The sequence below is a fragment of the Sorex fumeus genome, unplaced genomic scaffold (genome assembly GCF_029834395.1).
Source record: "Sorex fumeus unplaced genomic scaffold, SorFum_2.1 ptg000129l, whole genome shotgun sequence".
Lineage (NCBI taxonomy): Eukaryota > Metazoa > Chordata > Mammalia > Eulipotyphla > Soricidae > Sorex > Sorex fumeus.
In genome coordinates, this window is record NW_026606186.1 from 2,114,844 (window position 1) to 2,141,878 (window position 27,035).

At 43.3% G+C, this 27,035-nt stretch overlaps 2 protein-coding genes and 1 non-coding gene across 4 annotated transcripts in view; 1 reads left to right on the forward strand and 2 right to left on the reverse strand.

Moving 5' to 3' along the window:
* Positions 1-1,218: 1,218 nt before the first annotated feature.
* Positions 1,219-25,047, forward strand: RIOX2 (ribosomal oxygenase 2). 2 transcript variants are annotated; one of them, XM_056138593.1, is made up of 10 exons: positions 1,219-1,284; positions 1,998-2,468; positions 11,944-12,063; positions 13,107-13,235; positions 15,418-15,521; positions 19,211-19,313; positions 20,142-20,313; positions 22,269-22,357; positions 24,363-24,449; positions 24,791-25,047. In XM_056138593.1, the coding sequence occupies exons 2-10, from the start codon at positions 2,037-2,039 to the stop codon at positions 24,947-24,949; spliced, it is 1,395 nt and encodes a 464-aa protein (XP_055994568.1). In that variant the 5' UTR covers positions 1,219-1,284; positions 1,998-2,036; the 3' UTR covers positions 24,950-25,047. The 2 variants fall into 2 exon arrangements, with proteins under 2 accessions (XP_055994568.1, XP_055994570.1); XM_056138595.1 differs by having other exon boundaries at positions 20,145-20,313.
* Positions 9,727-9,831, reverse strand: LOC130045871 (small nucleolar RNA U6-53/MBII-28). The gene has a single exon (XR_008795636.1). It is a non-coding gene; the product is annotated as a small nucleolar RNA U6-53/MBII-28 (small nucleolar RNA).
* The window catches only part of CRYBG3 (crystallin beta-gamma domain containing 3), a 134,292-nt gene continuing 132,181 nt past the window's right edge, over positions 24,925-27,035 (reverse strand). The window contains exon 22 of the mRNA XM_056138592.1: positions 24,925-26,726. Coding sequence (XP_055994567.1) covers positions 26,638-26,726 — 89 coding nt within the window. The 3' untranslated portion in view covers positions 24,925-26,637. The remainder of the gene's footprint in view (positions 26,727-27,035) is intronic.

A 27,035-nucleotide genomic window follows, 5' to 3' on the forward strand; every position in this document is an offset into this window, starting at 1 on the left:
AACAAATACCCAGACACCCTACCACTTTACTTCAGTCTTAGCCTTGATTCTTTTTTTTTTTTTTTTTTTTTACTTTTTGGGTCACACCTGGCAATGCACAGGGTTACTCCTGGCTCTGCACTCAAGAATTACTCCTGGCGGTGCTCGGGGGACCATATAGGATGCTGGGAATCGAACCCAGGCTGGCCACATGCAAGGCAAATGCCCTACTGACTGTGCTGTCGCTCCAGCCCTGCCTTGATTCTTTAGTTGAAAAACCAAACTATTCTGTTTAACTCAAAAGGGAAAGAAAGCATTTATCTTTTAAATTCAGGCTGGTGGTGTGTGCAAGACACACTAGCCCTGGTACTGCAAACCTTACCATGTGGGTTTTATTCTTTTTTTCCCCAGATCTATCCCCAGACACTAAGGTCTGTTTCTAACTTAGACTTTTACCTCTCTCCAGTGTAAGATTCTCCTATCAGATTGTTAGTTTTCTACCAGGGACCTCTGTTTCTTTAACAAAAGCACTTAATCTTTTGAACTATCCAGAGCACAAAATTTAGAAGCTAAAATGAGGCATCCTGAGAAAGGTACACATTTCCAATTTGTTCGGCTTACATTCAGGTTGCATGCTACAGAAATTAGTTGTTACAATATGTAGCACATTTGTTCTGGGAATGTGCTTTCTAAGCCAATTTTTTTTTATTTTCCCTTTTCAGTCAGCACTGTAGTTGCTGTGCATCTTAGTTACACTAGCAAAGGAGAAAGAAGAAAAGAGTAATTTTGCAGTTCTGACCACCCAGCAAAATAGACAGCCTTACCACTTGTAACGGGTCTCTGAATCAGGTGGAGGTGGGCGGCTTCGGTGGGAGCATCAGGGACTCTTAATAAGAATGTAAAGGGTAAAGCAGTTCTCTCATGCTTTCCCAGGTTTGAAATGGACTTTCTGTAGACTATTACAGTTTTAGGAGATTGTTATTTGACTGACCACTCCCGAACCCCAGATGAAGGCCATCTGAGTTATAAGTGTGATAAAGGTTGTCACTGGGCATAGTTTGGAGGGAGATTTGACTGTGCCAGACAGATGTTTGTGCTTTTATGTTGGAGATGTGCTATGAGATGTTAATGATGCTGGTGCTAAGTTCCATCTTAGTTTGTATTATGCCTTTGTAAGCCCTTCCTGTTTTGATCTTTTGCAGGAGCCTGATACAGGGGCAGTTGTCAGGAATAGGCTGAGATTTGGAAGAGGGGTTTCATTACAGGAAGGCTCGGAAGTCTGCAGCATTTGGCTCCATCCAGCAGGTGACATTACTGGCCCCTGTCAGATCTTCCTCAACAGCGTAGTGAGCTGCACCAGGCAGTGGGCAGGGGTTGGTAGTTTTCCACAATCTTTTGATTCAGAGGACATCTACCTAATTAGATTTGGGACCTGTTGCTGATTAAAGCCAAATTATTGTTTTTTGACTACCGATGTACAGACAGCTGTCTAAAAACTGACTACTGCTGAGGTTGTTGAATTACTTGATTTGGGCTAACTTTACATCATGCAAACCGAATTCCTCCACTTGGTACTTGTATTTAAGAAAAGTACACTTTCGGGGCTGGAGTGCAACAGCACAGCAGGTAGGGCATTTGCCTTGCACGCGGCTGACCCCGGGTTCGATTCCCAGCATCCCATATGGTCCCCAGAGTAATTCCTGAGTGCATGGGCCATGAGTAACCCCTGTGCATTGCAGGGTGTGACCCCAAAAGAAAACAACAACAACAACAGAAAAAAAAACAAGAAATGCACACTTTCAAATTTTTGACGGATGGGGTTATCTGCTGCTTGGAGCTGAATCATGGAAGAAAGGATGTTGTTGGCTTAAAGCCGTATGACATCTTGGTGGAAAGAGCATTAGTTTACACAGAGTTCTGGTGAAGGCAGTTCAGGCTGGTTGTGTGCACACGACATACTAGCCCTGGTACTGTAAACCTTACCATGTGGGTTTTATTCTTTTTTTTTTTTTTTTCAGGCTCATGTTTCTTACTGCTTTGGCTTGAAGACAAGAGTTATGCCAAAGAAAGCGAAGCCTGCCAGGAACGGGGAGGAAGAGGGGCCTGTTCCCTGTAAGCAAGGGAAGTTAGAGGCCGCTCAGGCGCCTTCTACACTAAACTTTGAGAGCCCCACTGTTCTCTTTGAAAGTTTAATCTCACCCATCACCACGAAGACCTTCTTCAAGGAATTTTGGGAGCAGAAACCCCTTCTCATTCAGAGAGATGACCCTACAGTGGCCACATATTACCAGTCTCTGTTCAGGTTGTCGGACCTGAAGAGTCTCTGCGGTCGGGGCCTGTACTATGGAAGAGACATCAACGTCTGCCGGTGTGTTGGCGGGAAGAAGAAGGTTTTGAATAAAGACGGCAAAGTGCACTTTCTCCAGCTGAGAAAAGATTTTGATCAGAAAAGGGCGACGATTCAGTTTCACCAACCTCAGAGATTTAAGGTAACGGGTTGTCCCCTGACAGAATCTTCATATCTGCTGCAGCACTAGCATTTGGTCACAGGTTAGGTTAAGAGAGAAATTTATTTGTTTGTTAATGAGGATTAGCCTTCCACAAGTTTCAAAAGGGGTCCCACCTGTTTGGTCTTTAAATGCATCCCAAGTTAGCCGAGGCTATGATATCAACTTTGTCTAACCTGTTTTGAGAGTTTTCAATAACTGAGAATAGATCTATACAAGCCACACAACTTATTCGATTAGGAGTGTGCAACGTTTAGTAATGTAACACTACCATTCTAAAAAAAAAAAAAAGTTGTTCTTTTTTTTGTTTGTTTTGAAAGTGCTCGAGGCTGACCCCTGGATTTGTGCTCAGGTGTCACTCCAGGTGGGGATTTGGGGGATCATATGGAGTGCTGGGGATTGATCCCACATCAGCTGTGTGCAAGGAAAACTACCTGTGTGCCGAACTCTAACTGACCCCTGTGCTACTGCATTCAAAAGCGTATCCTGTAGTAGGCTGGTTTTTGCCTCGCTTTGTGGTTTATGTCTCGATGTTCTTTCTGTTTGCCTAGTCTTCCCACTATAATGGAAGGTAAGGTAGGCTCAACGCGATCATTGAGGGTTCTCTCCCTCTACTGCTTGCCTCTACCTCAGTGAAGGATTCTTGTCCTGCCCTTGGGAGACTGTCATAAGTGCAGCAAGCTTCACTATGTAATTTGGGAGACTGGTTGTTTTTAAATTTATTTTAAAATTGATTGACATTTGAGAAATAATTGCCTCCTCTGGGCTCATTTGTAAAAAATCAGGTTTTGTGTGTGTGTAAATTTTGCATGATACATGAGAAATAATTTGCCTCCTTTGTGCTCCTTTGTAAAATGTAGTTGGTTTTTATTTTTGTTGTGTTCTGTTCTGTAACGCTGCAGGCAGGATGAGTTAATATGCTTCCATAGAGGCTTGACATCTTTGCCTGACAAGTGGCCCAGAGCAGCCAAGGGCATGTTTAGATAAATTTTATCCCCGTTCTGGAAATTCCTCTGATGGTCCATGACTGAATCAGCTTGGCCATCTCTGGGGTTCCATGTGCATGTCAGTGGCCCCTGTGATTGCTGACCTGGCTCTTCTGCTCTGTGACTTGCCTTTGTTAAAGACAACTTCTTAGGCTTTACAGAGGTCCAGCTCAAAGTAAGATCTCTGGGCCCTGGCGGCCTAGATTTGAATCCTGCTGCCATCATTTATTAGCTGTGTGTTCTTGTACCTCAGTTTCCTCCTCTCTAGATGTAATACTGTAGCACTTGGCATAGGAAGGAGGGTTGTTGGAGGGTTATATAATTACATGTGAAGCACTAAGAAACTGCGCTGTACACAGAGGAAGTTTCTGTGGCCTCTCTCTGCCTCCTCATTCCTCAGCTGCTTTGGAAAAGTCGAGTTCATTCTCTCACAGGAATATATGGTTCCTCCAGGCTACTCAGTATGACTTTTCCCTAATGAGCTGTTTAATGAGTATTCCACTCTTATACTATTGCTTCTGCTTCTGTTACCTTTTTTGTGTGTAAGCTATTGTTGATTTGTAACATAAGGTACAAGACATACATTCTTATAATTCAACATGATATGCTACTGTATTAAGTTTTCAGCACTAAAATTTCTAATTCCTTTGTTTTCCATGCACCTGACTCCTGTTACCTAGTTTACCATCACTCTTCTCCCCTTCCCCTCTGGGAACTGTTAATTTGTTCTTAAAGACTTTTTTTGTTTTCTTTTAGTTCTTAATCACCTATGTGTTTTATAGATGCAGGTCTTAACGTTTGAGTCAAACTCATTTTAATAATTGTGTTAGATTTTTTCATTTCATTTCATCATCCTGTTAATCGTCGATTGCCTCGAGCAGGCCCCAGTAACATCTCTTTCATCCTAGCCCTGAGATTATATTCACGGCTCTTTAGGAGAATGAGACCCATCATTGTTACTGGTATTTGGCATATTTGGTACGCCACGGGGAGTTTGCCAGACTCTGCCCTGTGGGCAGGCTACATTTGATAGCCTGCAAGTTTGTCCAAAAACTTGTGTTAGATGTACATTGTGTTAGATGTAGTGGTCTAATTTCATTCTTTTTTCCTTACAGATTTGTAAAGATTTCCCAACACCATGTATTGAAAATACTTTACTTGCTATGTTATAGCTATATGCACTTAGCTCCTTTGTTATAAATTAGTTGTTTATATACCTGTAGGTTATTTCACAGTTCTCAATTCTGTTCTGTTGATCCGTGCGTGTTATTAAATACTATCCCTGGGAGTATAGTTTCAATCAGAAAGTGTGATGCCTCCACTTGGATTTTTCTCCCTTTTTGCTTTTTTGAGGTAGTTCTAGAAATTTCACTCGCTTTGTTTTTATTGTTATAATTCTGTGATGCATACCATTCGGGTTCTGATAGGGGTTACATTGAGTCTGCATTGTTTTAGGTAATGTAGCTCTTTTTAAAAAGTTAATTCTTTGAATCCTTTAAAAATAGGTTTATTTTTATTATTGTTGTTGTTATTATTATTTAATTCTTCCAATCCTTAAGCACCAAATACCTTTCATTTCTTTCTGTCTAAAACACAGTTTAGGGCCAGAGCGATAGTTCAGTGGGTAGGGCATTTGCCGTGCACGAGGCCGACCTGGGTTCAATCCTTGGCATCCCATATGGTCCCCTAAGCACCGCCAGAGGGAATTCTTGAGTGCAGAACCAGGAGTAACTCCTGAGCATTGCTGGGTGTTACCCAAAAAGCAAAAATAAATAAATAAAAAAACAGTTTAACAATTTGTACTTTTTGTGTACAGGTCTTTCTATTCCTTGGCTCACTTTATTACAAGTTTTTTAATTCTTTCTATTGTGTTTGTAAATGGGATTGTTTTCCTGGTTTCTCTTTTTGCTAGTTAATTATTTATATATAAAAATGCAACAATTTTTGTATATTAATTTTGTACCCTGCTACTTTGAGCTCGAGTGATAGCATAGTGGGTAGGGAGGCCTTGCATGCAGCCAACCCAGGTTCGATTCTTCTGCCCCTCTCGGAGAGCCTGGCAAGCTACCGCATGGCAAAGCTTGGCAAGCCCCCTGTGACTTATTCGATATGCTAAACACAGTAACAACAAGTCTCACAATGAAGACATTACTGGGCCTGCTCGAGAAAATCGATAAACAATGGGAAGACATTGCTACCCAGCTACTTTATTGTGTTAATTTTTTCTAATAGTCCTTTTTCCTGGAATCTTTAAGAGTTTTCTATGACTATTACCATGTCATTTACAAATAGTGATAGTTTTACTTTTTTTTTTTCCAATTTAGATAACGTTCATATTTATTTTTTGTCTTTTTGGCTTCTCATACTATTTGTAAATAACTTGACTGAGATTGAACATTTTCTGATTTCAGAGGAAAAGCTTTCAGGTTAGCTTAATTAAAATATTAGCTGGGTTTTCACAAATGACCTTTATTGTGTTGTGTTTTATTCCTTCTGTAGCTGTTTTTTTAGTGTTGTGTCATGAATTTTAAATCCTGTTAAAGCTATTTCTATCTCTCTTTTTTTTTGCTTTGTTTTGGGATCACACCTGATGGGGCTTAGGGGTTACTCCCAGCTCTGCACTCAGGAATCACTCCTGATGGGGCTTAGATGACCATATGTGGTGATGGGGATCAAACCCAGGTGGGCTTTGTGCAAAGCAAGCACTGGGTCTGCTGTACTATCTCTCCAACTCCCAACTAATTTTGTCTCTTGAGATGATCATAATGGCTTTTTCCTTTTTTGAATAATTTTTAATTATTTGCATATGTTAAGCCATCCTTGCAGTCCTGGAATAAATCACATAATCATAATATATGACTGTTTATTTTGGGGTGGGGGCAAATCAACTTGGCGTGGTGTAGGGGGTAGGGGTGTCAGTTCTAGTGGTGCTTGCGGACCATGATGTGCTGGAGTTGGAACCAACCCTTTTTGCCATTTCTTCAATTTCCCTGTAATTCTTTTAATGTGCGGTTGGATTCAGTTTGCTAATATTTTGTTGAGGATATTTACATTTTTGTTTGTTAGAGATCTTGGCTGTGGTTTTCTGTTGCTGTGATCCTGTTTGGTTTTGGAATCTTGATAATGCTGACTTCTTAAAATGTTATTTATGAGTGTTCCTGCTTTTCAGTTTTGGGGAACATTTTGGGGAGATGGTGTTTTTGTTTGTTTTTTTTTAAGTTTGGTAGCATTCAGTTAGTGAAGCTGTCTGGGCTTTTTTTGTTGAGGGAGGCTTTTGATTGCAGTGTCGGTATGTTGTGATTGATCTGCTTAGGTGTTCTGTTTCTTCCTGGTACAGTTTTAGAAAATTGTATGTTTCTAAGAACTGGTTTATTTATTCTAGATTTTCCAATTTGTGCTCTATGTTTATAATATTTTCTTTTCGTCCTTTGGTGTCTGTAGCATCTGGTGTAACTTCACAGTTATTTTAGATTCTATATGAATTTTTCTCTTCTACATGTGAATCTGACTGAAGGATGGCCTGTTTTGTGTATTTTTTCAGGAAGCCAGTTATTTGTGTCCATCATTAAGCTTTTGAATGGTCTTTTAAATCTCTCTTTTCTTCTGTACTAATTTTTAATGCTTATTTCTATTGACTTTTTTTGCATTTTATTTTAGTTTATTATTTTCTTCGCTTTACCGGATAAAACTGCATAGGTGGTCGTGCCAGAGCGCTAGCTATCCTGGGGCTGGAGCGATAGCACAGCAGTAGGGCGTTTGCCTTGCACGCAGCCAACATGGCCAACCCGAGTTTGATTCCTCCGCCCCTCTCGGAGAGCCCAGCAAGCTACCGAGAGTATTTCGCCCGCATGGCAGAGCCTGGCAAGCTCCCCGTGACGTATTCGATATGCCAAACACAGTAACAACAAAGTCTCCAATGGAGACGTTACTGGGCCCACTGGAGCAAATCGATGATCACCAGGAGGGCCTTTACTTTACTAGGGCCTTTACTTATTTTCTTAATTTTAATTTTTATTTTCCCTTTACACCTTGTATAAACACTGTGATTTACCAAATTGTTCATAATGATTTGTTACAGGCATTCACTATTGCAACACCAATCCCACCCTCATTACACCTTCCCTCCACCATTGTCTCCAATAGCACAGCGGGTAGGGCGTTCGCCTTACAAGCGGCCAACATGGCCGACCCCAGTTCGATTCCTCCGCCCCTCTCGGAGAGCCCGGCAAGCTACCGAGAGTATTCGATATGCCAGACACAGTAACAACAAAGTCTCTGATGGAGACGTTACTGGGCCCGCTCGAGCAAATCAACGATCAATGGGAGGGCCTTTACCTTTACCTTACCTTATCCCTTAAGCCTGCCTTCATCGAAGGCCCTCAATAATTTATTTTTTCCTGCTTGTTATCAATAATTTTCTAACAGAGTGATCAAAATATGTTTCCTTAGAAAAGTTAGTGGAGATTGCTGTATCTTACTTACCATGGAACCACTGAGTCCTTGTGTTTATATTTTCTTCACTGAGATTGGTTGCCTTCTACATTACATCTCATCCAATCTGGTGTGCTACTCCTGGCTTATCAGTATTGTAGAGCTTGAGATGTCACTTCAGAAATCCCAGAGTTTTTTAATGTGGTGATACTGTTGGAGTTAAATTTTTAATGGGGTTGCAGCTTTGGAACATGTGTGTGACTGCCAGTGCTTCTGGAACTACAGGGAGATGGCGGGAGGTGGCCCATCCCAGACTCCCTGAAAGCCTGGAGATTTCAGTCATGAAATCCGCTTACCTGAGTTATTCAGTGGATTAATTTCTGTGTGAGTCTCGTCGTGAGCATTAGGAGTCTGGCTAGGAGCATGGCAGTGATAGTGGAGAGTGGAAGTTTTCTACTGCTTGAACTCCGTTCGGGTGGGTGCTGGGCTCACCCACCCCTCGCCCCCCACCTAGATCCTTGGGGTGACTCAGCCTTGTGTGGGAAAAATCCGGAAAAATCTCTGCAACTTGTTGGTTCTCTTCTGAGATTTATATATGTGTCTCTGGATCATGGCTGGTGAATGAACAAACTTGGCATGGGAGGTGATTCGTTCTATTGACATTTGACTTCATTTTTTCTGTTTTCCCTTTAGGTGTAAGGGTAGATTATTTAAATTTTTATTTCGAGTCTTCTTGTATCCTGAGTATTGCTATAAACTTTTCTTATATTTCTTCCTGTTACTTCAAAGGTTCTGGTAACTCATTTCTTCAGTTGGTTCTTTTTAGTTTGATATCATTGTGATCTGAAAAGATGCTTGTCATGATTTTAGTCTTTGTAAATGATATTTTTTTGTGTCTGTGTCCCAGTACATGGTCTGCCCTTGAAAAGTTTTTAGGTGCTCTTGAGAAGAATATGTACTTGGTTGTTTGGAGGAGAAATGCTTGAGAAATATATCTATGTCTGTTTATTCTAGCGTATAACTTAAGGTTACTATTTTCCTTGTCTTTACTTTGTCTTTACTTTGCTGTAAGAAAAGTGTTAGAAGGAACTCCGGAGATGTGGCTCTGAGGTGAAGAGCACACCTTGTGTGCACATGTGTGAGACCCTGGGTTCATTCCCTAGCACCAAACAAAACAAAATGACAAAATGGTGAAGGTCTTGGCTGTTGTTTTGTCCCTTTGTTAATTGTACAGGTGCATTGTACATTGCATTGTACACATTAGTACTCTGATGTTCAGTGCATGTTGGGTTTTCCTGGCCATTCCTTTATCATTATATAACACCTTGTTTTCTTGTTACTATTTCTTTGCTAAAGTTGAAGTCTGTTTTGTCTAATTTGGGTATAACAGTTTGTACTTTGGGAATTTTCCACTGACTTGGAGTACTGTTTCCCACCCCTGCACTTTCTTGTATTTATTTACTTTTTAAAATGGATTTACTTTTTTTTTTTTTTTTGCTTTTTTTTTTTGCGGGGCGGGGAGTTACATCCAGCGATGCTCAGGGGTTCCTCCTGGCTCTGCACTCAGGAGTCACTCCTGGTGGTGCTCAGGGGACCTTATGGGTTACCAGGAATTGAACCCGGGTCGGACACGTGCAAGGCAAATGCCCTACCTGCTGTACTATCACTCCGGCCCCTTACATTTTTTTTTAAACAGAGATTAAGCATTGGGGTGTTGGCTTCAAGGGTGATCCTATCAATGATTGGGTGACAAGAATGGGCATCTGAATAAAGGGTAGAAATTAGAAAAGCATTTATTTTCTCCTTAGATTTCTTTAGTTAGTGCTCCTCAGATGCATGTAAGAAAGAATTTATATCAACAACATCCAATGCAGGGTAAAACCCCTACCTGATGTCTCAGTTATTAGCATGGCAATTCGTCACAGGGGCTCCCACCCCTTCACTTTAATTCTGTCTTTGTAACTTAAGTTAGTCCCCTATTGGCTTCAGATGTTTCAGTTTTATTTTCCTCATCCTTACAGCAATTCTGTGCCTTTTAATTGGTGAGGTTAGTGCATTTACAATACATATTATTGATGTAAGAGAGCTTGCTACTACCATTTAATCTTTAGTTCTGTGATTCCTTGCTTGTTTCTTTTCTTAGCTTTTTTTTTTTTTCAATTTAGATTTTAAAAAACCTTCCCGAACAGTTTTTGTAAGGTTCTTGTGCAGGTAAATTTATCTGGCTTTTGTTTGTTAGTGAAAGCATTTATAAAGCATTTATTGCCTTTAAATACAAATATTGTTTTGCAGGATAGAGTTTTCACTGCTGGCAGGTTTTTATATGCAAAACAACCTTTATATTTGAGGGGGCAGATTGAACCAAGGTCACTGTGTGCAAGGCAAGCCTCTTAACCCCTGTGTTATATCTCTCTGGCCGCATCTACCACCTACCACCTTTTGAATCCTTCCTTCCTTCTTCCTCCCTCCCTCCCTCTTTTTTTCCTTCCCTTCCTCCCACCCTTTCTTTCTCCTTCTCCTCTTCTATTTTTCCTCCTCCTCCTCCTCCTTCTCCTCCTTATCTTCCTCTTCATCATCATCTTCTTTTTTTTTTTTTGGGTAAAGTCTAGACCAACAACTCAGGATTTTAGCTATTGGTCTTAACATTTCCAGCAGGTGGTCCTATGACTTTGCTCTTTTTTGTTGTTGTTGTTACTGTTGGCCATGTAGGTGCCACAGACACCCACAGTTGCTGTGGAGGTGCTGGTGGAATGTGGTTTGTGTGGCCTTTGCTCTCCTGCCACCTTGGGGTCCAGATCTGAGATTCATCTGTCAACTCATGGTCCGCTGTGCAGCCCGTGGGGATCCCGAGAGCTGGGCCAGTATGGTCCAGGGGCCTTCTCCTTTCCGGGGTTCCTCACCTGTTTCTATGTCCCTTCCAGGGAAATCTGTGGGTCTCGTCAGTAGAGGCTGCTGTGGTGGTATCCCCACCTCTCTCAAGTCTTATTTATTTATTTATTTATTTATTTATTTATTTATTTGGTCACACTTGGCAGTGCACAGGGGTTCCTCCTGACTCATGCACTCAGGAATTACTTCTGGTGGTGCTCAGAGACCATATGGGATGCTGGGAATCGAACCCGGGTTGGTTGCATGCAAGGCAAACACCGAACCCTCCATGGTGTTGCTCCAGCCCCACTCCCAGGTCTTGCATAGTTTCTGCAACCCCATGGTTATGTTACTCTCTTCCTGTGGCTTTACATATCAGTTTCCCTCAAGGTAGTTCCCAAAGAAAAATCTCTTAAGCTCCTTGCCAGACATGAGAAAAAGCAAGTTGGAAGTAAGCTGAGAAACATCTCTACCGGGGCCTCTGAACCGCTCAGACTTGGCACTGCTGATGCAGACCTGGTCATTTTCTCTTGAAAGCTTGTTCTGCAGCAAGTTTCTCCCACTCTCTGAATTAGAAGCCCACCATTTAGATCCTTTTAAACTGTAACCGTTGCTCGCTCTCCATCTTCTTCTCTCCTCTCTTCCCCATCCCTTCCTCTCCCTTCTCTCTATCACTCTCTTACTTTTTCTAGAACCCATTCTTTGCAGCCTGAGTGAGCTTTGTAAATAGTAATAGGATCTCGTTCTGAACGTTTCTTTCAGTGATTGCCCTCCTCACCTGCTTTAGCCACTCATGTCGCTTCTGTAATGTTCTGCTCTTTTTTTTTTTTCTTTCTTTTTGGGTCACACTCAGTGATGCTCAGGTGTAACTCCTGGCTCTGCACTCAGGAATTACTCCTGGCAATACTCAGGGGTCCATATGGGATGCTGGAGATTGAACCTAGGTTGGTCACGTGCAAGGCAAACGCCCTACCCGCTGGACTATTGCTCCAGCCCCTGTAATGTTCTGCTCGAAAATGAAGGGTCCCCGAGTTCATCAGTGTTGTCTCTCTCACTGGTTTTCCACTCTGGCCTGTGCTAACTGAGTCATAAAGATCTGCACAATGAAGAATGAATTGTTTTCCCTCTGGTTTCTAATAGACCTTCTCCTCTATTTCATTTTATTTTCTTAGGATGAACTCTGGAGGATCCAGGAGAGGCTGGAATGCTACTTTGGCTCCTTGGTTGGCTCGAATGTGTACATCACCCCTGGGGGTTCTCAGGGCCTGCCGCCCCATTATGATGATGTGGAGGTAAGAGAGAGGAGAATGGTTCAACTCTAGGGCCAAGGCACTCTGGGGAGCCTGGTTTGTGGAGTTAACTTGCTTCAGGTCAGCCCCTGCGCCTGATCTCTGTTCTTCCCTGTGAGGTCTCTGAAGAGCTTGACCTCACCTGGGTGTGGAGCCAAACTGATTTCTTTTTTCCCTCCACCTGCAAGGGAAAGATTGCTTCCCACCTCTTTAACGAAGAATAAATATCTGTGAAATAGGCATTTATTGGGCTTCACTATCAAAATTTTATTTCGCTTTTCCTTTTATGTTACTGTGCAGAGCCTTTAGGGGAGACCCCAAGTCATTCTTCCAGCTGCTTTCATTTTGTCCTCGATTGCTGCCAGAAATATATTTTGTTTTTCCATTTTTGAATGAAGATCATGATTCCACTACACTCTGGCACCTTGACAAGTGTTGATTTCACTGTCACGTGACTGCCCCCAAAGTTAACTTTCTGACTTTAGTATTATTTTTGTACTAAGGCAAAGTGTGAATTCTAATATAGAATCATTAGCACATAGCATGTTTCTTTCTGGTCGAGAGCCATCTGATGTCAGTATTGTTTGTTTTCAAGTGTAGATTAAAATACGTTAAATTTTCTTTGAATGAAGAATAAAAAAGAAAAAAAAACTACAAGTTTTTCTCACTGCCAAGGATGACATTCAGGATTTTAGGCATTGCATAATATCTGAAGCTTGGCTTTTCCATGAGAGATTGTGGACTTGCAGCTGTTGGATAGAAGATATGAAGAAATGGGATATTAGAAGATACACTGTGGGATATTAAAACAAAAACAACTCAGCACAGCTTCCTGAAATTGACAAGGATGAATGCCTTTCCAACATCGGGGTGCATAGTGACCTGATTTGAATAGTGAAATCCAATGGTATCAGCTTTTTAATTGAGTGCAGAGTAAAATGGATTGACCTGAAACCTGCATTTCTCTGTAAGCCCTGGAGTGTCTCCTATTCCACAAGCATGGTGCGGAAGTTGCCCAGCACTTGGGTTCTGTCGCTTCTTGGCAGGTCTTCGTGCTGCAGCTGGAGGGTGAGAAGCGCTGGCGACTGTACCGGCCCACTGTGCCGCTAGCCCGGGAGTACTGCGTGGAGGCTGAAGACAGGATTGGGCAGCCGGTGCTCGAGGTCACCCTGAAGGTATGGGGCTGCTGCTGCGGGGGCCTCAGGGATGGGCGAAGGGTGTGGTTTCTTCGCAGGAAGAATGACACTGACTTTCCAGCTTCCCGGTGGTCCGGATAAGCCGCAGTCAATCCCACACATTCTGTAGCCTCCTGCTTCTCTGCTGCGAAAAGTGGCAGGTTTGCGGTGGGCAGCCCCTGGGTGTCTGTGACTGCGGGTAGGGCTGGGCTGCAAGTGCATGCGCAGAGCTCAGCTGCGGACCCACTTTGTTTTGTTGTTGGTAAAATTCCAGGACCCATACTTGTTCTCAAGCAGGACAAAAATGCAGCAGACCCTGTCTGCAGTCTCCTGCTCTCCCCTGCACATTGTCTTCGCCAGGGCTTGAACTGTGAAAGGTCCAAGTCCTCCTGCAGAGCCCCGGCGGCTTAGCCCTGTGCTGGGTGGCTGGTGTCTGAACGCAGAGGAAGTCGGGCTCTTAGCCTGGATTGGGTCAGAGTCAGTTGGCCACAGCTCAGGGAGTTCAATATTAGAAGATTAAGAATCATTTTCTTTTCTTTCTTTTTTATTTGCTTTTTGGGTCACACCCGGTGATGCACAGGGGTTACTTCTGGTTCATGCACTCAGGAGTTACTCCAGGCGGTGCTCAGGGGACCATATGGGATGCTGGGAATTGAACCTGAGTTTGCTGCGTGCAAGGCAAACGTTCTACCCGCTGTGCTATCACTCCAACCCCAAGATCATTTTCTAATTAAACTTTTTTTTCTAAAAATTGTTTTTGTTTTTTTTAGTAACACTGTCATAGTTTATTGGAACCCGTTCAAAGATGTTACCAACCAGATATACTTACATATAGTTATTGATTTTCTTGGGTTTTGAAGTTTTAATTAACTCCCAATTCTTATTCAGTGTCTTGTTTCCCTTTCTTGATTTTAAAATCTTTGCCTCTCTGCCAGGAACTGAGGAAAACAGTCTCCCTTTTTATAAGGATGCTTATATCTGAGGAATTGTAAACAAATAAAATGCATAGGAAGAATTTTTTTTAAAAAAAGCAGTAAAGGAGCCCCTGGTCATTGTCTGCTCTTGGTCAATAGTCAGCAGACTGCACAGACCAAAAAACTCTGGCCCATTGCCTTGCCTGTTTTGTAAATGAGGTTTATTGGAGCAGTCACACCTTTCCCTTGTGTACTGTCGAGGACTGCGTTCACATTCCACTGGGAAAGTTGTCTAGTTGCCTTAGAGACCATAAATAGTAACTAGCTGGCTTTTTATAGAAAGTTTGCCAACCCCAGCACTTGGAGAAGCTCACTAATTTAGGCTCCCGGTTGATTATTATTAGACCAGAGACTAAGGCACCCATGATCTCTGCTAGGTCTGAGGTGCTGGCCATATGAAGGCCACAGTCATCGTAGTGACGTGTGTGGACGCAGGAAATGAAGCAATGCGCAGTGATTGCATCTGTCAATTCATTAAGAGGTGGATCCAGAAAGCACTATGCAGCCCAGAATTTCTCAAGTTGTAAAGTGGTAGGCCCGTGGGTTTTTAATCACGGAATTGTTTCAGATGGAGTCCTGTGTCAGATGATGGCATGACACTGAGCCAGGAGCGCAGAGTCACTTGGCGTTGGGAGTGTGTGGTGTGAGGCTGCAGCTTCAGCACTGACCTTCTCCCAGCTCCATTGGCACTTTGCATGATGTGTCTGCCAGATGCAGCCTCTTGGGGTGAAGATTACCCGCGAGACTGTCGTGAGCTAGACCACTCTGACTGGGGTGAGAGCTGCTCTCAGTGAACAAAGGAACATCAGGCATGGAAACCCTCTCCAGGACTGGGGTTCTCCTGACAGGCCATGGAAATAGATGAGCTGGATGTCCCAGGAGCCCAGCAGGCATGCAGCCCCTGGGATCACCCAGAAACACTTTCTTTCTTTTATTTTTTTGCTGTTTGGGTCACCCCCTGCAATGCACAGGGGTTATTCTTGGCTCATGCACTCAGGAATTATTCCTGGCGGTGTTCAGGGGACCATATGGGATGCTGGGAATCGAACCTGGGTCAGCCGCGTGCAAGGCAAACGCCCTACCCATGTGCTATACCTCCAGCCCCAAGAGAGGCACTTTCTAGAAGAAGGAAACCCAGAACCTACAACTGTCTCCCTGACACAGTGAGAAGACACTAACTCCCTTTCCCCTTCCTTTGACTTCTTTAGCCAGGTGACTTGCTGTACTTTCCCAGAGGGACCATTCATCAGGCGGACACACCTCCAGGGCTGGCCCACTCCACTCACCTGACCATCAGCACCTATCAGAACAAGTAAGCACTCTGCCTCCTGTCTGCCAGCCCTGTGCGGCTGCCTGGTGAGAAGGCATGGCCACCGACCGCCCCCTATTGGAGGGATTCCTATCCTGTTCATCTAGTGTGGGACTTCAGGCTCCCTTGCTGGCTTTCTGTTCCTTTAGTAGTGCCATTAGGGATTGTCCTGACTGCGCTGCTCTTAAGAATTGTCCTTCGTCTGACCAGAGGACACTGGGAGTTGCCCAAATAGAGTTGAGTAAGAACAGTCACTGCGGGGGTATCTGTGCGTCAGTGATGCCAAATTGGACTTTCAATTTCTCTTTTTATAATTTTTTTTTTTTAGATAGAGCACAAAGTGGACCATTTCAATCTTTATTTCTTTTCTTTGGATTTCTGGGCCTCACCTGGCGGTACTTGAGGACCAGGTGGTGTCTGGGATCAAACCCAGGACTCATTGCGTGCAAAGCGTGTGCTCCAGCACTTTCAGCAATCCCCTGAGTCCTCTTTTAACCGTTCTGAAATCATCTCAGTGACATTTATTGCACCACACTCCAGTGCATACTGCTGCATCTCCAAAATTCTTCTGGACAGAAACTTTGTAACTCTGTTGAAACAGAAACTGTGTGTATGTGTGTGTGTGTGTGTGTGTGTGTTTATTGAAACATCTTCATTTCTTTGAGGGTGTGTATTTGTGTGTGTGTGTGTGTGTGTGTGTGTGTGTGTGTGTGGTGGAGGGGAATTCCAGGTGGTGCTCAGGAGACCTGTGTGTGTGTGTGTGTGTGTGTGTGTGTGTGTGTGTGTCTGTGTTGGAGGGGGATTCCAAGTGGTGCTCAGGAGGCCCGGTGTGTGTGTGTGTGTGTGTGTCTGTGTCTGTGTCTGTGTTGGAGGGGGATTCCAAGTGGTGCTCAGGAGGCCCAGTGTGTGTGTGTGTGTGTGTGTGTGTGTGTGTGTGTGTGTGTTGGAGGATTGCAAGTGGTGCTCAGGAGGCCCGGAATGTGTGTGTGTGTGTTTATTGAAACATCTTCATTTCTTTGAGGGTGTGTATTTGTGTGTGTGTGTGTGTGTGTGTGTGTGTGGTGGAGGGGAATTCCAGGTGGTGCTCAGGAGACCTGTGTGTGTGTGTGTGTGTGTGTGTGTGGTGGAGGGGAATTCCAGGTGGTGCTCAGGAGACCTGTGTGTGTGTGTCTGTGTGTGTGTGTGTGTGTGTGTGTGTGTCTGTGTTGGAGGGGGATTCCAAGTGGTGCTCAGGAGGCCCGGTGTGTGTGTGTGTGTGTGTGTGTGTGTGTGTGTGCGCGCGTGTGCGTGCATTGGAGGGGGATTCCAAGTGGTGCTCAGGAGTCCCGGGCCCCCTTCTGCTGATTCTCAGCCAGCCAGGCCAGCAGTCCACTGCAAGGTCTGGAGGATGTGATGCAGCGTGGACCCTGCAGTGTCAGGATACCTGGGCTGCATTGGCCTTGTCCAGGCTACCACATGGTGTGGGCACTGAACCAGGGCCGAGTGCATGCCAGGCAAGTGTCCTCACTGCTGTACTCTCTCCTGACCATTGGATTACCACTGTGTATTGTTGATGAGTTTAGAAGTAGAAAAGGCAGTTTTGGGATAGCGTGACCTGGAGGCGCACATGCTGAAAGTTTGAGGGAGCATCATGATTCATGTCAGTGGGAGAGGGGAGGCTGGTAAGGAAATTGTTCCTGAGCTGTGCAGTCTGTCTTGTCATGGTTTGCAGTGGGCCCTGAGCATGGAGGAATGCACTTAGCTAAGTGGGGCTTCAGCTTCCTGGAAGGCTTCCGAAATGATCTGACACCCAAGCTGAGTAAGACTTGCATAAGTGGAGAGGGTGATTAGGAGTCCACATAGAGGAGGACATTGTTGTCCCAAGGGGCTTTTTGTACCTCAGACCTTCAAAGTTAGTTCATAGTCTGCTTCCTCTCCTGTTCTTTTCCATGTGAAAGTCACCTGTTTGGTTATTTTTTTTTAATTTTTTTTTGTATTTTGGTTGGTTTTGGTTTTGGGGCCACACCCAGTGGTGCTCTGGCCTACCCCTGGTTCTCTGCTTGGGGGTCACTCCTGGTGGTGCTTGGGTAACAGTATGCAGTGTTGATCTGAGTGAGAATCCAGCCAGGGTTGGCCATGTGCAAGGCTATGATTTCTCTCCAGGGACCCAACATTGGCTCCTCTTAAGCCATCTTCATTCAGTTACTTCTCTGCACTTCCTTCTTTCATTGAACTTTTGCTTCTGTTTAAATCCCTGCTGACTATTTACTGATCCAACGAGTGAGCGTCCGGGAGATGGCAGGGGCAGGGCTGTGGGCGAGCTTTATGACACATGTCGGGCCAACTCTCACCTGTTCACTATTGGGATGCTAGAATGGGGTGCTTGTGGCACAGGGAACATTGGTCCCTACAGGTGTGTGTGTGTGTGTGTGTGTGTGTGTGTGTGTGTGTGTGTGTGCCCTGGGCCTGCAGCTGCCCCTGAAGGTCCACAGACTGGTGAGGATCCAGGGCCTCTTTCTAACCCCTCGCACTCATTACAACAGTTGGGACATCCTTGGGGGTCCAGCAGCAAGTTGTTTTGGCTATTTTACCAAAGTGAACCCACTCCCCCCAAGACATAATACTCCCAAGTGTTATAGATCTCCAGGATCCATTCTGACACTTAACAGAGCACAGAGCTCTGAGCAAATTCCTCATAATCTGGGTTTTCTGACTTCCAGGCAGGCTTCTTAGATATGGTTGAAAGAGTAGCCTGTGTCCTCCAGGCTCAAGTTCAGTCAAAGGTGTGAGGCTGACTTGTCTCCTTGAATCGTAACACGAGGAGGCTGCCAGGTAAGTTGTCATTGTCTTGGGGACAGTGTCCTTTGGCTTTTGTCTTCCTTTGCCGCTCTTCTAGGCAGGAAGCATAAAAATGTTCATTTTGGTCACTGAGAAGTTGTTGGCATACTGCGGGTTTCCCATAGCAGTGGCTTGCAATCTGAGATCCATGGGTGCATCAGGAAAATTTGAAAAGTTTTGAGAGCATCTCCATAAGGTGTCTCTTCACACTGGCACCGTTTAGGAGTGAGCCAGTTCTGAGAGCCCCAGAATAACACTGATGCTCAGCCCAAGTTTTTATTTTAGGCCACTGAATCTACCCCATGCAGTAAAACCATTGCTCAAGTTTAATAGGTTGCAAAATTGGTTGCCTTGGAACTGATGTTGGATATGAGATGTGGTTATGCTCCCTGCCCCACAATTATTTATTGTAAGTCAAAAAAGAGATTTATGTTTAACTGTTCAGGTAATTAGTCTTTTTTCCTTTGATCGCTTTTGTATTTTTTGCACATCAATTTTTTTTTTTTTAGGTTTAAAGATTGTTAAAATTTCCACAAAGCTCTGACTTTAGTTCCACTTGTTAGTAGAACTAAAAACATTTGAAAATTGTTTGGTCAAGCACCATACTTTTTTTTTTTTTAATAGTACTTGGGTATCTTTATACTTGAGAAACCATGAATAAAGTCTAGCCTCCTACCACATGAGGATCTGGGAATGGGAAGGGACGGAAACACTGCGATTAGAGGATGTTTTTATGCTGAATAATGGCAAATTAATTGAAGCCCCAATGCCCAGGCAGAATTGGAATGCAGGTAATAGGTTTGGTCTGACTGTCATCAGGATTTTGTGTACCTTTCCTCTGTATTCAGGGCTTGCTTTCTCGGTTTATGTTTCAGTTCATGGGGAGATTTTCTTTTGGACACCATTTCGGGGATCGTGTTTGAAACTGCAAAGGAAGACGTGGAGCTGCGGGCTGGGGTACCACGGCAGCTTCTCCTGGTAGGAGGAGGAAAGCCGGGAGGCTAGTGGAGGTGGCTACAGCTGGGCTTCCGGAGACAGGGACACCCCCCTCCCCCCCAGGGACCCTTCTGCTCCATGAACTGAGTTTTGTGCTGCCCCCCGAGACTCTGGCGGCTTGCAGCAGGAGTGCCATGGTGAGCCAGAGAACACCTCTGTACTCTGTAGTGGCAGAAGCCAGCACTCAGGATACATTGGCTTCATATATGTTCCCGGCTGCATGGCACACACACAGTTACTAGTTAGTGGAGACCCAACAGTAGAGAATGGCACTGATGTTTCCCTGACTTTACCGGCCATTCTCTTCTTACCTTCAAAGCAGTTAGAAGTACTTGGACATCCGGGGAAGATGAGTGAATTCAGGCTGAGTTGAATAAAGGTTGCTCTCACTGTTGGAACAATCACCTAGGCACAAGGGGACTTAGTTTCCAAAAGGCGGGGCCAGGACCACACCATATTTTCAGCCTGGCCATACAAGCTGACAGTGTGGAGCTCAGGGGCCACCCGGGCTACCACTGCACAGTATTAGTGCGTGCTTCAGACGGTTTTTATTTGGGAAGAGTTTGGGAGGCTGTGTGGTGGTGGTTCCAGTCTCACTCCCAGCAGTGCTCAGAGAAATGTGCTGGGGATGTAGCTAGCGTCTGAGCAAGGCAGTCCCTTACCCCGCATTCTCACCCATTCTCTGGGCATGGGGAGCAACAGATCAGCATTTTCACTTGGCTGTTGCTGTTCAGTTTATTCTGGGGAAACTGGGGTGTGAGCTGCAAGTTCTGCTGCCGTCTGGGACAGGATTGATGACTGTGTTTGTAGCAGGCAGAAACTACAACTGCTGAAACGAAAAGACTGAGTGACTTACTGAGGACTCTTGCTGATCGGCTGGAGGGCACCCAAGAACTGCTTTCAGCAGACATGAAGAAGGATTTCATTATGAACCGACTCCCACCTTTCTACATAGGAGATGGAGCGGAACTTTCAACTCCAGGTGAGGCTGTCTTCTTCTTGTTGTCGTCTTCTACGTGGTCAGGGGCTATGCGATATGGCCAGTTTTGAGGCTTTCCTGAGTTGGTTTCTCATTAAGCAGATGGAAATTGCAAAGCAATTTAGAATCTTATGTGGACTTAGATCTCGCTTTAGTCTTTTTCAGTTGGATTAAAACATGCTTCACACAACCATTAGTATCCTGCCTGTCTGAGTCATCTGCAGAGCACTTGAATTCTAGAAAGGTGGAAAAGAAGAGCCCTGTGGTTGGGGGTTGTAGGAATGTTTTTATAGGCACTTTGTTCATTAGGAATTTTAAAGAACTTGAATATAAAAATACTATACAAAAAATAATTTTGTTGGAATTAACTCGGGTGGGTAAACGTCTGCAGGAGTTTGTAAAAAACAATGTACCACCCACCTACCCCAAGCCGCAGGTGACTAATATGTGACAGGTTTAGGCTGTGCTGTGAGTGATGCATTTCTGAATGGATGGTGCTGTCAGCTCCTACAGTCCACCGAGACCATGTTCCTGCAATAACTGGCATTATTGACTTGCTGCAGTGTGGAAATACCACACAACATAGCATCTCAGTAGAAAAGTAGAGTGGTTTACAAGATTTGAGTTTTGAGTTAGGTGCTTTGCAGGAGGCCTCAAGTGGGGGTTTGCTGTGGATTGGATACAGTCAGGAAGCAGGAGGGATTCCATGATTGGGTCTCCTGTAAATCCGACCTAGTAAGTCAGAGGACCCAAATGAGGCGAAACTTATCATTAACAAAGCAGTGGCAGTCACTCGGCTTAACTGAGATAAAGGGATATTTGATCTTTTAAAAAAAATTTCAAGTAACATTCTTTTGACCTGAGTTCTGATAAGACAGAGTGATTTTATTTTTGTCTTCATTTCTCACAGAAACAAAGGGGCCTCATTTCAGTGTGTTCTATTGAATTGTTTATGAGTTAAACAGGAGAACAAACCAAGACTCGGTTTACGAGTGCCTGCTCTTGGGCTGCTTGTAGTGTGGAGTGAGAGTTTTTGTGGGCTTTTCTTTTGCTGACTTTTATAACAGCTTTTTATTTTGGAGTCATACCTAGCAGTGCTGAGGGCTTTCTCCTAGCTCTGTGTTCAGGAGTCACCCCTGGTGTTGCCCAGGGAACTGTAAGCATTGTTGGGGATTTAAACAGGGTCGGCAGTGTATAAAGCGAGTTTATACACTCTCGACCCAGAGCCCAGTCACTATTTAAGAACTACTGAAATGACTCATCTGTAAGGTCATTCCCAACACTTCTTCCATCGACGCTTTTATTATACTCTTGAGAGGAACTTCTGATTTCATCTATTTAAAATAGCATTTTTTTACCAGCACAGATTTAATCTTTAGCAGATTAGTTTTCTAAGGATCAGCTTATGGCCCAGAACAGCTTAGCCAGTATATCCTTGCCTTAGCCATTATTGTCAATATTAATTACAATCCTTTAGGATTCTTTCCTACCAGAAACCCTGTTAATTCTGTTTCAGTGGCTTTTTCCAGTAAGTTAAATCCAGTATGGAAATAGTGGGTGGTGGTCTTTTTTTTTCCCTTTCCTGCAAACCTTAGAAGGTGGTTTTTGTCTTACACGCCAAGCTTGCTTGAGAGGGAAGCTGCCATGGTTGTGGATGGAGCCTTGGGTGGGGTGAAGCCAGGTGAGCTCGGTGTGTTCTGGTGCCCACCTGTCAAGCAAGCAGCAGCAGTGCAGTGTGGCTGTGTGGCATAAAGGCTGTCGTGCCATGATGGTGCCGCTTCTTCCTCTGGTTACGTGTGTCTTCATGTTAAAGATGTTATCCCTATCTGAAAGTGACCACAAACGTTGGGTAAAGCAAATAACTGAAGAGGGCATCCGGCCTGCATTGTCAGGAGCATGCCAACAGTCTGAGCTTGCTTGTTTTCTCACCTGAAGGTGTTGTGCTCTGGTCCTTTTAGGTGGACAGTTGCCAAGGCTAGATAGTACAGTGAGACTGCGGTTTCAAGACCACGCCATCCTCACCGTGGGGCCAGATCAGGAGCGTTCGGTGAGTACCGAAGGGGGAAACTACTTCCCTGCTCAGGTGTTTCCCTCACAGTGCTTGGATTGCCACACCCAGAAATGGCCCCTACCCTTCTGCGTTGGGAATCCATCTGGCCTCACAGCTTAATGTCAGGACTTTAGATCAGATAATGCCACATCTCACTGTTTCAGTTTTTCCTGCCTTTTGACAGTCCTCCCTCTCATTTACTGATGAACGTCTGTTCTTTGCTTCCCATCCTTCTCAGACCGCTCTGCCCTTTGGAGATAACTATAGACCCTTTGTGTGTGTTTCCCATCTCAGTTCCTACCCCACCGTCCCTTCTTGCACTGTAGAGATCTCTTTAATATGTGGATTTAGTGGCACTGCTTTTAAAGTCTATATGAAGAAGAAATCTATGTAGATGAAGAAATCTGTTAGTAATTTTGCAACCTAGCCCAGCAGTTTTCCAAATTGGCTAACTGATTTTAGAATCTATAGGAAAACTTTTTGAAATGATTAATTCTTGGGCTTCATCTCATCTGGATAGCAACTTTTTTATTGTTGTTTTGTTTTGGTTTTTGGGTCACACCTGGCGATGCACAGGGGTTACTCCTGGCGGTGCTTGGGGAACCATATGGAATGCTGGGAATCAAACTCAGGTCGGCCATGTGCAAGGCAAATGCTCTACCTGCTGTGCTATTGCCTCCAGCCCCAATTCTCCATTTTTTAATTAAAATTTCCATCGGTGATGGCACACGTATAGCATACACTGACCTAAGATCAGTTTGTGGCACTATTAGGTCCCTTGAACATCACCAGGTATGGCCTGTAATCCTCACACCTCATTGCATTGAACTGCTTGTGGGACCTGTTTGGAGGGTTGTAAAAGCTTACCTTTTCATTGTAACCAGCTTTCTTGGGATTTTATATCGAAATATAATAAGTGTATTTATTATTATGTGTATTTCAGGGGACTGGAGCGATAGCACAGCGGGTAGGGAGTCTGCCTTGCACGCAGCCAACATGGCGAACCTGAGTTCGATACCTCCGCCCCTCTCGGAGAGCCCGGCAAGCTACCGAGAGTATCTCGCCCACACGGCAAAGCCTGGCAAGCTACCCGTGACGTGTTCGATATGCCAAATACAGTAACAACAAGTCTCATGATGGAGACGTTACTGGGCCTGCTCGAGAAAATCGATGAACAACAGGAGGACAGTGACAGTTATGTGTATTTCAATATCAATATGTATTTCATGAATAATGGGGCAGGAGTATGAGAATTGGGAACATTCAGATGTCTCCACAGTCAAATTATTAGAATCATTAGGGCCAGACATACTTTTCTATAGTACTTCATAAAAAAAAAAAAAATTCTGGATATCTTTTCCTTTCAGGCCAAGGTAGCAATCTTCTCTAGGATTTGAGAAGGTATGACATAAGGTTTAAGAAGACACACTCAAATTCACAGTGTAGGATGGAGAGGGATTAGAAATTTTTTATAGATCACATAGCTGGCATTTCCCCAAGAGTTAATATTTACCCATGGTATAAATTGCCAAAGTTTTTATCTCTTGCTAGAGATTGCAGATCCTGGGGTCCCACACAGTGAAGCTTCCAGAACCAAGTGTTTGATCCCATCCTTGCTTGCAGGCTTGCTTTCAGCCACTTACCCATTTCCTCTACTTGGTCATGTCCCCTGTTTTTTGACTGCGAGAAAGATCCCTGTGTGCAGGTATGAATAAATGAGGACGCTTGAATGCCTTAAGTTGATACATAAACTTCCTTTTTCATTAAATCAGGTTTCTGAAGGATGATGTTTTATCATTTAAAAAATGCATTATATTATGGAAAGAAGCAATAATCTGTGGACCCTTTTGCCAGTAGGATTCTTTATAAATATTTAATATTAAAGTTTACATACGCACCAGGCCATTAAACATTTTCATGGTGGTGACCTGTTTTTTTGTAAATCCCTACCTAGTGTCAAAGCTTCAATATTTAGTTGTTGACTTAATACTTTGTTTTAAAGGATGAAATGCGAGAGAAGATGGCTTATATTTATCATTCCTTAAAGAACAGGAGAGACACACACATGATGGGAAATGAAGAAACGGAGGTTTGTTCCATCTTAAAATGAATCACAGAATCGGTTACCTCTGATTTGTCACTAATAATTCTTTTTTTCTGTCTGGAGTGTGAACTTAACCATCTCACACAACTGATGGGGCCTACTCTTGTAGGCAATGATATGTAATGTGAAATATTTCACACTAATAAATTGTCGTTCATGAAGTGACACTTCCTTTTCAGAAGTTACCTAATTAGTTTATGTAAATTTCTTACTTCAAATTAGGCGAAGAACATTGATAATTGTATAAGTTTATGGAAAAATAACAATGGCCAAGTGCAGGCTTGTTTGACTGTGCTAAACAGTCTGTCTTTTTTTTTTTTTTCCAGGCTCACGGGCTTCGTTTTCCTTTATCACATGTGGAAGCACTAAAGCAGATCTGGAACTGTTCAGTTATTTCTGTCAAAGACTTAAAACTTCCCACGGATGAGGAAAAGGAAAACTTAGTATTATCTCTCTGGTCAGAATGTTTAATCCAAGTAGTCTAGTGCTTTTGCTGAATCAAGGCTCAACTATTTCATGTATCCATTTGAAAATAAAGATTTATGTTCCACTACCTATTGTTGTCATGGTCATATGGACTAGATATCCCCACTGTCACAAAACTAAGTTTGACCGTTTATTTACTCCAGTGTGGTAAAAAAGGCACAACTGCAACAAATGTATCATTTAACCTGAAAAGTCCTTTCCTGGCTTTGTGAGAAAAACTACAAATTTTTTAACAAACAATGAACAAGAAAAAAATTTTTAACTTTTTTTTTACAATGAAAATATACATATCCATATCTTTGTGTATACACATGCCCTGCCCCCCCCCCCCCCAATAAAGTTACCTCTCTAACATAAAATAATACTGCCACAGAAAGGTGCTCACATCTATGGGCAAAAGGATTTTTACAGATGCTGCTTGAGTCTGATAGAAGAGCCTGAGAGTGAAGGGCAAACCCCAGTATTTACACGGAAAGACCACATTGCTCTGAAATTACTCAAAATAGTGGGTCTTTTGAATTTCAACAATTCACTGTTACTTTACATTCTAAAGTGCATATACAGAGCGATCATTTTATCTTCGGAGAACTTCATCTTTCTATATAAAAATAGAGCAGACAATTTTCTGCTCTGGGGCAAAAGTTGGGGTGAAAGGAAAAGTTGTCTCTGTTTAAACCAACTCAGGGAAGGAACGTGCTTTCAACTTGTGCAGTGCAGCTGGTAATGATTCCCTGAAGCTGTCAAGATGACATCTGTCCTACCTGATTTTGCTTAAATAAAAGCCATTTACGAGGGGGGGGTGAAAACTGGGTTTTCTGTCATTTCAGAAGGAAATCAACTCCATTGTTTTTTACATCTGTACTTAATGTAAAATGGTTTATCAAAGTTTAAATGCGACTTGGTTTTAATTTGAACATTTGAAAGTTCCCTCTACTTCAAAGAAAAAAAATGGGACTACATTAATGAATACACTGCCTGGAGGGCTAATTCTTGGTGAGGTCTCAGCACTTCCGCGGCTCGGTGTCTTTTTAATAGAGTGCAAGGATGGTCATAAGTTATTTGTGCTTTCATAGTTTAAAGGATTGAGCAAAGAGCCACAGAAAATAGTCCATTATTTGTAACTGACCTCAGCTTTCTTAAGAAAAAGGCCTAAATAGGAATACTTACAATGCTGAATTAGTAAAAGTCTTGACAGAGAACCATTCAGGATTATCTGACATATCCACTTAGTAGGAAGGCTTATTAAATGTTTATGGATAGTGCTAAAAAATTTACAAAAATCTTTTTGTAAAAGTATGCCAACCTACCGAAAGAACGTCTGTGTTTTGCTTTCCTACACATCTAGCAGATTGGTGGAGTGACTTGAGTCACCATTGTCTCCGATAATAGCGTATCAAGGACTTGTGTTTAAATAAGAGAGAAAAACCAGCATCAGGAAACTTGCTCACCAAAACCTGGGGATGAAGCAGGACTAGAACCTGGGTACTGTAACGCTCTTCAGAGAAATACTGAATAAGTAGTTGGCAAGAATTTTTTGAGCTTTTCCATGGTTAAGAACAATGGTTTTGGAGCTTGTAGAAAAATTAATTCTGCTCAATGATCCAGAAGTATGAGGACAATTAGTTTCCTTCCCGTGAGACAAAAGGTTCCGTCTTCCTTTGCTCTTTCGAGGGATGTGTGGATTCTCTCACAATATTTCAATGTCCCATTTCTGTGTGTCTTCTCCCTCCAGGGGCTGATTTACAATGACATGAGTCTTATCGTAGTAATTTCCTCCTAAAGTAAGAATTCCAAAGGGAAAGATAATTTGTTCACCAGAGGTGCTTAACACTTTGCACAGTTTTCACAAGCTTCTGATTTAGACCATTGTTTGGGAAGATTAATATGTCATTTACAAAATGGCATGAAATGGAAAAGAAGAGTTTAAACAGGCTTGACTATATTCACCTCAATGTGGACCTTATTATAACTCAAATTGAAAAAACAAGGGTATAATAAAGGGTTTCGTAAGTAAGCAGTGTGCCTGAAAAAAAAGATTAGCAAGAACAAAGAGCTCTGGCTGAATGTCAGGTTCTGTTTTTGTTT